This window comes from Delphinus delphis, chromosome 9, assembly GCF_949987515.2.
Source record: "Delphinus delphis chromosome 9, mDelDel1.2, whole genome shotgun sequence".
Classification (NCBI taxonomy): domain Eukaryota; kingdom Metazoa; phylum Chordata; class Mammalia; order Artiodactyla; family Delphinidae; genus Delphinus; species Delphinus delphis.
In genome coordinates, this window is record NC_082691.1 from 59222712 (window position 1) to 59235276 (window position 12565).

General features: G+C 37.1%; 1 protein-coding gene across 3 annotated transcripts in view; it reads left to right on the forward strand.

Moving 5' to 3' along the window:
• Positions 1-12565, forward strand: part of TAX1BP1 (Tax1 binding protein 1) — a 90313-nt gene that overhangs the window by 14085 nt on the left and 63663 nt on the right. For all 3 annotated transcript variants that reach the window (XM_060020651.1, XM_060020650.2, XM_060020652.2), the window contains exons 3-4: positions 3806-3908; positions 10044-10231. In XM_060020651.1, the coding sequence (XP_059876634.1) occupies positions 3806-3908; positions 10044-10231 (291 nt within the window). The remainder of the gene's footprint in view (positions 1-3805; positions 3909-10043; positions 10232-12565) is intronic.

Below are 12565 nucleotides of genomic sequence, written 5' to 3' on the forward strand. Positions count from 1 at the left end.
CCCCTCTAGGTGGTCACAGAGCACCGAGTTGATCTCCCCATGCGATGCAGCTGCTTCCCACTAGCTATCTATTTTACCTTGGTAGTGTATATATGTCAGTGCTACTCTCTCACTTCGTCCCAGCTTACCCTTCCCCCTCCCCGTGTCCTCAAGTCCATTCTCTATGTCTGCATCTTTATTTCTGTCCTGCCCCTAGATTCATCAGGACCACTTTTTTTTAGATTCCATATGTATGTGTTAGCATACAGTATTTGCTTTTCTCTTTGTGACTTACTTCACTCTGTATGACAGACTCTAGGTCCATCTACCTCACTACAAATAACTCAATTTTCTTTTTTTTATGGCTGAGTAATATTCCATTGTATATATGTGCCACATCATCTTTATCCATTCATCTGTTGATGGACACTTAGGTTGCTTCCATGTCCTGGCTATTGTAAATAGAGCTGCAATGAACATATTGGTACATGACTCTTTTTGAATTATGGTTTGCTCAGGGTATATGCCCAGTAGTAGGATTGTTGGGTAGTATGGTAGTTCTATTTTTAGTTTTTTAAGGAACCTCCATACTGTTCTCCATAGTGGCTGTATCAATTTACATTCCCACCAACAGTGCAAGAGTGTTCCCTTTTCTCCACACCCTCTCCAGCATTTATTGTTTCTAGATTTTTTGATGAGGGCCATTCTGACTGGTGTGAGATGATATCTCATTGTAGTTTTTTTTTTAAATAAATTTATTTATTTTATTTATTTATTTTTGGCTGCATTGGGTCTTTGTTGCTCTGCGCAGGCTTTCTCTAGTTGTGAGTAGGGGCTACTCTTCGTTGAGGTGCACAGGCTTCTCATTGCAGTGGCTTCTCTTGTTGCAGAGCATACGCTCTAGGCGCAAGGGCTTCAGTAGTTGTGACACGTGTGCTCAGTAGTTGTGGCTTGGGGGCTCTAGAGCTCAGGCTCAGTACTTGTGGCGCACAGGCTTAGTTGCTCTGCAGCATGTGGGATCTTCCCAGACCAGGGCTCGAACCCATGACCCCTGCGTTGGCAGGCGGATTCTTAACCACTGTGCCACCAGGGAAGCTCTCCTTATAGTTTTGATTTGCATTTCTCTAATGATTAATGATGTTGAGCATTCTTCCATGTGTTTGTTGGCAATCTGTATATCTTCTTTGGAGAAGTGTCTATTGACTTCAGACTATACTACAAAGCTACAGTAATCAAGACAGTATGGTACTGGCACAAAAACAGAAATATAGATCAATGGAACAGGATAGAAAGCCCAGAGGTAAACCCACGCACATATGGTCACCTTATCTTTGATAAAGGAAGCAAGAATATACGGTGGAGAAAAGACAGCCCCTTCAATAAATGGTGCTGGGAAAGCTGGACAGGTACATGTAAAAGTATGAGATTAGAACACTCCCTAACACCATACACAAAAATAAGCTCAAAATGGATTAAAGACCTAAATGTAAGGCCAGAAACTATCAAACTCTTAGAGGAAAGCATAGGCAGAACACTCTATGACATAAATCACAGCAATATCCTTTTTGACCCACCTCCTAGAGAAATGGAAATAAAAACAAAAACAAATGGGACCTAATGAAACTTCAAAGCTTTTGCACAGCAAAGGAAACCATAAACAAGACCAAAAGACAACCCTCAGAATGGGAGAAAATATTTGCAAATTAAGCAACTGACAAAGGATTAATCTCCAAAATTTACAAGCAGCTCATGCAGCTCAATAACAAAAAAAACAAACAACCCAATCCAAAAACGTGCAGTTCTTTTAAGAATTGTATAGTCATTGACTCAGTGTTGGAAGGAAGGAAGTGGAATTTCAGAAAGTATGAGAGTATTTTATATCCTGCTAGGAGGAGAGTGAGTAGTGTCCTGGTGGTTAAGAGCTTGAACTTCAGGTTCAGATTCTGACTCTGCCATTTACTAGTTTCTTAATTTGTAAGATGAGGGTGATATTTATTCCAAAACGAACAGTGAACTGTATCTGTTACTGCTATTCCCAGTGCCACTTGAATCAGGTATCTATAATTCTGACATTAGCAGTTTTGCATGTCAGCCATCACAAATAAATGGTACACTTAGCATGTCTTTTGACCACCTGGTCCAGGTAGAGCCTTAGGGAGATTTTTTTCAAGAAAGATGTAGCTCTGGGTAGTATTGATATTCCTTTCAAGACCACCATATGGACAGGGACAAAGAATGCAAGGTATGACTTGTACCAGGTGTATCTTTTGGGAAAAACTTCAAATAGGCTCCTTTTCAGGAGATGATAGAAGCACTGGGGGATATGGAATGAGAGACAGAACATTTTAGAGTCAAGATCACTCTCCGTAATACATTGTGTCCCCTTGGGTATTAATGAATGGTAACGTTTAATGAACACTAATGTGCTAGGCACTGTGCCAGGTGCCACTACGGTGCTGTATCTCATTTAATACACGTATAAGCCTTTATCTCCATTTTAAAGAGGAGGGAACAGAAATAACTTGTCTGAAGTCATTTTAGCCAGTAAGTGATCTTTTTTGGCCGTCTGACCTTACTTCCTATGCTCTTAATCACTGCAGTATACTGTGCTTGCAAAAACTACCATTTATGGAGTGCCCATCAGGGGTCAGGCCCTCTGCCAAGTGCTGCTTTTATGTTCATCATCTAGTGTAATCCTTCTAACAATCCTGAGAGAAAAAAACTGAGCCTTAGGTCAGGAAAATCACTTACATCATGGTTTCCTCAAGCTTCTCATCTGTAAAGAGATGAATAGTGTCTTTCAAATGTTTTTGGCCATGACACGCAGAAAGAAATAAAAATAATATGATTCTGTGATTTGACCTAGCAAAGTTGCATGCAGATACACCTGAAACAGATTTTCATGAAGCAGTACTTAGCCTTCACGCCCTCTGATGCTTTCTAATTAAAAAATAAATGTGGTTATGAACCACTAAATTGATATAATGTTACCACTTACTACTGGGTTGTGACTGACAGTTTGAAAACTCTCCTTTAGAGACTAAAGATTACTAAGATTCTTCCAGTTTCAATATTCTGGACCCTCTAATCCTAAATTGATCAGAATTATAGAACATATGTAATCAAACCTCGTGGATAATGCATAATTTCTTGTAATATACTGGCAAATGGATATCTAGTACCTGTTTTAAACATATCTAATATTCAGTATTTACCACAGTACAATTCATCTGGAAAATAAAGACTGAGATATGTAATGTATATATTCATGTTGTAAGGTGGAAATGTTTTAGAGATTGGTGGGACATAGGTGGTCTTTTTGTATATATAAACACCTTAGGAATAAAGGTAAAAATAAATTTTTACAAAATTTACCATTGCCTGTAGGCAAGACTTAACTAAAGATGACAGACTAGTGAAGTTTAATTAGTGGATTTAAGGAGGAGGGGGAAATCTAAAAAAAACACAGTTAAATTCAAGGCATAAAATAAATTTTAAAAACTTATGTTTAGTGCAATCAAATTTTAAGTGCAGCATGTTTTTATATTTGATCATATGTGTACTAAGGTTTTCCTTGAGAAATTGGATATCAAGTTGCATTTTAATACATAGTAGAAACTCTGCTGTTATAGATTTTTATAGCATTAGGTTATAGCTTAATAAAAAATTATAATAAAAATTTGACGTGATTGTTAAAATGCTCAGGATTTGTAAACATTCATGCATGCTTTAACTTTAGGATGCAGTGAAAAACAATATGCTATAAGATATCACTCATATTAAACCACTTACTTATAATATCCATGTTTTTGTTGTTTTCCTTTAGGTTGGATGGAGTACTGCTCGTGATTATTACACGTTTTTATGGTCTCCTGTGCCTGAACATTATGTAGAAGGATCAACAGTCAATTGTGTGTTAGCATTTCAAGGTGAGAACTGAAAAGCAGAACTAGATGAAATTAGATGTTTTATTGCCATTAAAAATGTTGTACCCCATTGTAATGATCTACTTAAGCATGTCTAGTGACTAAAGTTGAATGAATTAGTATCTTATCTTTCTTTATCAGAAGTCATAAGAATGTAAATATCTAGTGTAGGTCACATGATATTTTATGTAGAGAAAGGTTTTTTCCTTATTGTCTTTCATTGAAGAGCAGTCTTTTGATGATCTTTTTTTTCAAATGAGAAAATAATGCTGTTACTGATATTAGATAATATAACAAATTAGAGGTGAGAAAAATATTCCGTATGAAAATCACAAAGATGATTAACAGGATTTATAGAGTAGAAATTCTATAGGGAAAGTTGCTTATAAAATGGATGTGAGTAATATAAAATTCATTTTTGTCTTAGCATTATATACAGATTTTTAAAAATTCTCTTATTTAAAGGAGAAGATATACCTGGTATTGCCCCTCCCCCCACATTCTGCCTTCACAAAGGTGATGGCTAGAGCTTCAGCATCCCTCCTGTGGCCATGAGGGGAAGGCATAGACAAGAACATATATGTCTGTCCTGACATGTCTGAGCCACTGAATCAAGGCCAGCAGGCAACTGCCTCCAGATTGCTTGTTATATGAAAAAAATACACCCTGTTGCTTTAAAACAAAACACAAAAATTTTAGTTAGAAATCTATAAAGGCATTTGCTGTAGAGTGATTTTTGTAGTAAAATTATACTGACTTTGGATTGTATTAAAGCAAATTCTTAGTCTTGTTTATACCATGGACTGTTTTTGGTCTGGGGAAGCTAATGGACTCTGTCTCAGTATAATATTTTAATATACATGAAATGCCCAGAATTGCAAAGGAAACCAGTTATACTCCATTGTATGGATGTAACACAGCTTATTCATCCATTTGTCTGTTAAAGAATATTTTGGGGCTTCCCTGGTGGCACAGTGGTTGGGAGTCCACCTGCCGATGCAGGGGACACGGGTTCGTGCCCCGGTCTGGGAGGATCCTGCATGCCGCGGGGCGGCTGGGCCCTTGAGCCATGGCCGCTGGGCCTGCGCATCCGGAGCCTGTGCTCCACGGCAGGAGAGGCCACAGCAGTGAGAGGCCCACGTACCACAAAAAACAAAAACAAAAAGAATATTTTGGTTGCTTCCAAGTTTTGGCAGTTGTGAATAAAGCTGTAAAGCTGGTATAAACATTCATGTACAGGCTTTTGTGTGGATATAAGTTTTCAACTCATTTGGATAAATATCAAGGAGTATGATTGCTGTATTATATGGTAGGAATACGTTTAGTTTCATAAGAAACCACCAAACTCTTTTTTACAAAGTGGCAAAAACATTTTGCATTCCCACCAGCAGTGAATGAGAGTTCTTGTTGGACTGCATCTTTACCAGCATTCGGTGGTGTTAGTGTTTTGGATTTTGGTGGTTTACTTCTTTAAAACTTTTTATTGCGAGGTTTGTATATGTTTGGTGTGAACATCAGTTGGGAATGTGATCACATGGAGCTTGCATATACAAAAAAGTTTCTTTACGTACTGTGACAAGAAACACATATTCAGAGAATAAAATTTGTACGGTAATATAGACAGAGATTTAGGTCCTCATAGATGTTTTATAGATTAAGAAAGTTAGAAATTATATATGTAGTTTATCTTTTTTTTTTTTTTTTTTTGCGGTACACGGGCCTCTCACTGTTGTGGCCTCTCCCGTTGCGGAGCACAGGCTCCGGACGCACAGGTTCAGCGGCCATGGCTCACGGGCCCAGCCGCTCTGCGGCATGTGGGATCTTCCCGGAACGGGGCATGAACCTGTATCCACTGCATCGTCAGGCGGACTCTCAACCACTGCGCCACCAGGGAAGCCCTGTAGTTTATCTTTTAATTCATAGCCTTTTTTTAGATAATCAAATTCAAGTGTGTATATTGGAACTGATTTTGTTATTAAGATATTTGTTCTTAAAAGTTGTGGTTTTATTTCCAGTCATTCTTTTTTTTAATCTACTTTTAAAAATTCATTCATTCATTTATTTATTTTTGGCTGCATTGGGTCTTTGTTGCTGCACGCGGGCTTTCTCTAGTTGCGGTGAGCAGGGGCTACTCTTCGTTGCAGTGCACGGACTTCTCATTGCAGTGGCTTCTCTTGTTGCGGAGCACGGGCTCTAGGTGTGCAGGCTTCAGTAGTTGCAGCATGCAGGCTCAGTAGTTGTGGCTCGCAGGCTCTAGAGCTCAGGCTCAGTAGTTGTGGCACACGGGCTTAGTTGCTCTGCAGCATGTGGCATCTTCCTGGACCAGGGATCGAACCTGTGTCCCCTGCGTTGGCAGGTGGATTCTTAACCGCTGTGCCACCAGGGAAGCCCTCCAGTCATTTTTAATGTGATTAGTTTTCTTATAATAAGAAACTTACAGAATTTGTTATAGTGACTGATGAATTTGCTTATTTATGACAGCAGAAAGTTTCAAAGCAGTTAGAAAAAAAGGAGAAAAGCATCCAGTTTATTTCTGTTCATATTGTAAAAGCATTTTCATGGGAACTAAGTTTTACATGTTTTTGAAAAGTCATCATAATTTTTACTTTGAAATTTAGAAATAAAATCTTCTGCCTGCCTAGAACTTGTTTGTTATATAAGGAGCTCGGGATAGAGTCATGAAAAATTTAGTCATAGAGAATTAGAGCCAGAAGGAATCTTAAGCATGATCCAAACAATTTTGCTCATTTTGTGGAGTAGTCATGAGAATCCTGAAATGCAAAACTCAGAACAACTAATAAAGTGTACATAAATGTAACTTTTCCTAAATGGACTCTTATTTGTTTACTATAATTTGATTGCTAATGTTACAGGCTATAAAATTTGACTTGGAGTTTGGTTTTTACATTTTCCTATTTTATTTTCAGTTATACTGATCTGAGGAGAGCTATTTCTAGGTAGCTTTAAATTTCAGTTCTGAATAACTATATCTTGTATCTCAAATGGTATTTGAACCATAATTTTTAGTGAATTATTTTTGTGAGATTTAAAAAAAATCAGACCTCGAATATCTAGTTTGTAGAATTTCTAATGCCATGATACCAGAGCTGATTAGTCAAACTATATTTTTCTTTTCTATTTAAACTTTAAAAGTAAGTGTAGTGGCCTTTGCAAAGTTACTCAGCCGCGGATTTAGTAGTAGATAGTAGGAGGATGGGGTTTTTAAAAACTTCAAAAATTTATTGCTAGATGTACCTTTAATTACTTTTTTTTGGCTGTGCCTCTAGGCTTGCAGGATCTTAGTTCCCCAACCAGGGATCGAACCTGTGCCCCCCTGCAGTGGAAGCACAGAGTCCTAACCACTGGAAAGGACCGACAGGGAATTCCCTGTATTACTTTGTTTTAAAACTTTGTATTTTGAAATAATTTTAGATGTAAAGTTGCAAAAATAGTATACAGAATTTTCATCTACCCTTCACCCAGCTTCCCATAATGTTAACATGTGGCATAACCACAGTACATTTATTTAAAAGAACAGGAATTCAACATTGGTACAACACTGTTGACTAAAGTACAAACTTTATTCAGATTTCACTAGTGTTTCCTGTAGTGTTCTTTTCTCTGTTCCTGGATCCAGTCCATAATCCCACATTGCATTTAGTTGTCGTATCATCATAGTCTTCTCCAGTCTGTGATAGCGCCTCATTCTGTCCTTGTCTTTCATAACCTTTACATTTATGAAGAGTACTGTTCAGTTTTGTTTTGTTCTGGTAGCATGTTCCTCATTTTGAGTTTTTCAGGCAGCTTCTCATGATTAGATTGAGGCTATACATTTTCAGGAAGTATATCATAGAAGTGATGATGTATTCTTTTCAGTGCATTGTATCAGAGAGTACTTGATGTCTGATTGTCTTCTTAGCAGTAATATTAGTCTTTTTAAAAAAAACTTATTTATTTATTTATTTTTGGCTGTGTTGGGTCTTTGTTGCTGCGCGTGGGCTTGCTCTTCGTTGCGGTGCGCGGGATTCTCATGGCCGTGGCTTCTCTTGTTGCGGAGCACAGGCTCTAGGCACGCAGGCTTCAGTGGTTGTGGCACGTGGGCTCGGTAGTTGTGGCTTGTGGGCTCTAGAGCTCAGGCTCAGTAGTTGTGGTGCACGGGCTTAGTTGCTCTGTGGCATGTGGGATTTTCCCGGGCCAGGGCTCAAACCCGTGTCCCCTGCATTGGCAGGTGGATTCTTAACCACCGCGCCACCAGGGAAGCCCGTAATATTAGTCTTGATCACTTGGTTAAGGTGGTGTCTGCTGGGTTTCTCCACTGTAAAGTTAGTATTTTTCCCTTGGTGATTTAACAGTATTATGGGGAGCAATTTTGAGATACCTTGTTTCTCCTGAAACTTTCACCCACTAATTTTAGTATCCATCAGTGGATCTTGCCTACAGTAATTATTGTTGTTTTTGCCTGATGATGCTTTTCTATTCGCATTTCTTGGACATTATTAATTGCAATTATTATGTTAGAAAGAGTCATCCTTTTCTCATTCATGCATATATATTTTCTTCTGTGGAATAAAGTTTAATGCTATAATTTTTTTGTTGCTCAAATTGATTTAGCTTTCTCTGGCTATTGGGAGGTCTGTCAAGGGGGCTTCTGTGTTTTTTGACTCCCCCACCCCCTTCTTTTTTGACAGCTTCTTTCTTATTTTTAAGCACCACAGGATGTTTCAGGCTTATATTTTCTCTGCCCGCTCCCCTCTGTGGACAAAATTCAGCTATTTTTTAAAGAATGAAGTCAAGTGAAATCAATATCATAATAATGAGGCTAAAAATTTCAAGATATGAAGGAATAATAGGCATAGTGAATGCACATTTCTGGGTAGATATTAATATCCAAGATAAGGGGAATATATTCACCTTTGTGTGTTCGTTTCACAGTCATTGAATGCTTCCTTGTTTCAGGTTATTCTGGGGGGAATTCCAGAATGTTTATATTTATTAATAATCTGCCCTCAGTATTTCTGAGTTCTGGATGTAGGCTATAAAGCATGTGTATAATGGTAATGCAAAGTACATGGTGGAGGATTTTTTTTTTTTAATGTAAAAAATACCATGGGAGCTTTGGAGAGGATTAATTTTGAGCTGGGATTTGGAGAGGATTAATTTTGAGCTAGGATAATACAGCAAAATTTAAAACAGGGTAACAGTTGAGCTGAAGAGAGAAGGAACAAATATTGAACACATATAATTTGTCAGATAGTGGGCTAGATGATAGAACTACATAATCCATGGTACTTTGGAACTTTGAGATAGATGGCTTCAAATTTCTTTTATAGATAAGAAATTTGGGCTCGGGGAGGTTAAGTAAATAATAATTAGTGGCAGAGCTGGAATTCCAGAATAAATCTGTGTGGTTCCAAAGCTTATTTTTGTTCTGCATCAGTAGACCTCATCCTCTTTCTGCCCTTACACAGTGCATATGTGCAGTGTATTCCGTTTGTTAATATCTCTCTTATGCATTTAGTTAATGTCATATTTGAGGGAACATTTCTTTAAATGATGTATTCCAACCCCTGGTCCTCCTAGGCTTTTATGCTGGTTCTTCCATTGTTCCGCCTTCAGCCTCTTTCTCATTGAAAACTGCATACTTGACTCTCCCAGATAAATTGGTTTTACCCTAGTGAAGATACAGGGAAAGAATATTCTGAGAGTATAAGCTTAGACCTAAGATAAGAAAAATATGGGCATATTTAGGGAAGAAAGAAGAGTCTAGGTTTTTTTTTTTTTTTTGCGGTACGCGGGCCTCTCACTGTTGTGGCCTCTCCCGTTGCAGAGCACAGGCTCCGGATGCGCAGGCTCAGCAGCCATGGCTCACGGGCCCAGCCGCTCCGCGGCATGTGGGATCTTCCCTGACCGGGGCACGAACCCGTGTCCCCTGCATCGGCAGGCGGACTCTCAACCACTGCGCCACCAGGGAAGCCCAAGAGCCTAGTTTTGATAGATAATTTGTGAAAGATAGGAAAGACATATCCTGAGTGCTTAGAAACAGGGTCATAAATGAGAGGATATGGCAAGATTTGTTAAATCCAAGTAATTTTATAACAGAAAATTTAATACTTTTTTTGTTTGTTAACTTCCTCTTAGGATATTACCTTCCAAATGATGATGGAGAATTTTATCAGTTCTGTTATGTTACCCATAAGGGTGAAATTCGTGGAGCAAGTACACCTTTTCAGTTTCGAGCTTCTTCTCCAGTTGAAGAGTTGCTTACTATGGAAGATGAAGGAAATTCTGACATGTTGGTGGTGACCACAAAAGCTGGCCTTCTTGAGGTTGGTACCAACAGTGAGCTGGTGATTCATAAATTTATATTATGAACTGGATTATTTTGTTATGAACTGTGACTTAAAAATAGTGAATGTTTTAAAAAAGACAAATCAGTCATAGATAAATTACAAACAGAGCTCATGTTGGTTGGCATTTTAAGAATTTTTAGGTTATGCAGGAGTATAACCTGAAAATCAAATGCTTTTTAACTAAAATAATAAACTTAGAGTGTTGTTTTTGAAATACTTAAAAAAATTTTCTGTCACAATTATGTTACTGATTTCACTGTGGCAGGGACTGTCCCTAGGCTTATCAGTATTTTGTGCATAGTATATCTGCAATAAGTAATTATTGAGAGAGTTTAGACCTAAAACTTCCTAATGTTCCCTCCCCCTAACCTTTCTTCTTTAGGGATGGCCTAATCTGTTGATTGTAGAATAATACAGATTTGGGGGTGAAGCTGATGGTAAAGTGGTATGAAGCAGTAAGTCTAACTGTAATTGGATGTGAACTTCATTTCACTATAACACAAGCATGCTCTGTCTCACGTGTGGCAGTGAATCAGTGAAGCGTCCCAGTCTCATAATTTAGGTTCAGCGTTTTTAGAATGATTTCTTTTCCTGTTTATTTGATCAAATGAATAAGCTGGATTAACCATAATTTTAAAAAAAAAGGTGAAAAAGTTTCTCACTCTTTTTCACTGAATATTTTGGAGTCATTGCACTTGCATCAAAAGAAATTTTCTGTGTAGATGGTCTAATAATGCCATATGTCTTAATTTTTAGTACTTAGTGAAGGAAAAAAATAGAACAGCATTCCTATTTCAAGATATTTCTCAATGTCTTTACCCTAAACCTAAAAAATTAGAATGTTATATTGAGTTTCTGTGAAAAAGATCTTCTTTAATTGGTTCAGTATACATTTTTGGTTATTTTACATTCCTATTTAGCCTATGGCGAGTCATTGCTTATTCTTTATACTCGGATGTTTTTTATATGTAAACATTTTATGCCTCTGATTTTATTTATCTTAAAAAACAGACTACAGAAAAAAGAAAAGAGGTTATAGATATTAGACAGTCAAACTAAGAAGGTTAGAAGGAACCAGTAACTTACTGTGAATTTTTCTGTATCTTTCCTTTCCCCTTCCAGAAATTCCTCTCTTATCTTAAATAAAGAAATGTAACTTTTATAGGGTGACTAAAACATTTTGTGGTGACAACCGCCTGATGATCAAGGTTTTTAGCCTGGTATTTGAATGCTAGTCAAAGATGCTGAAACAAGCCTAGATCTTATGAAGAATGCAGTGACTGTTTATATTGCAGTTTTTTGGATACTTGTTAGACCACCCTGATTTTAGGACCTCCAACAGAAAAACAACAGGCATTTTGGCATCTACCTATCTTTTGTGCTCCAAGTAAATTGGGACATTGCACAATTTAGTTCTCTTCTTCCTACTCATAAAATGTATGCTGTCTCTTAGGTAAATGTTTCTGAGATAAGGTATTTATATCCTGATCAAGTTTTTGACGAGTCTTTTAAATTTCCACATTTATCAAAATCTTTAATGATTTTACTAAAAATGCACCAAATTAGTACAAGTGTGAGACATTATCTAGGGCACTGTTGTCATTAAGAATGATTGAGCCACAATCCTTCAGTTTGTGAACCTTGGTTGTATCCTAGATTTCTAAAAAGTAGATACTTGGGGGTAGTGTAGTATATTTTAACTGTGGACTACCCTTTGGGTGTTATAAAATTATTGTTAATTTTCTTAGCTATGATCATGGTAGTGGTTAAATACAAGACTACTTATTAGGAGATGCTTGGCCTGTGCACTTAGGGGTGAAGTATCTGCAATTATGTTTCAAATGCTTTAACAAAAAAAAAGAAAAAGAAATAAAACTTAGGTATATAGAGGGAGAGTAAATATGGCAAAATATTAATAATTATTGAATTTAGGTTATGGGTGTTCATAGTACAATTTTAACCTTTTTGTATGGTCGAAAGATACCAGAATACAAAACTGGGGACAGGAATTAGACTTGTATACACTTTCATATAATTTTAATTCCTTTTAAAAATTTCTACTTAAGATTCAGTGAACTCTAAAGTATGTGTCAGTTAAATGAATCACTGGGAAAAAATGGTTCTTTTATAATGTTTCTGTTGTACTGTGTCAAGGTGTATCTTTATTTTTAAGTGGCCAGAAAGTTTAGAGCCAAAAATGATTTTTTAAAAAATAGGTAAGGTAAAAAATTAAGTGAATAAGTAAACTTTTTTCTTTTTTTTCTTTTTTTTTTTTTTTTTGCGGTACACAGGCCTCTCACTGTTGTGGCC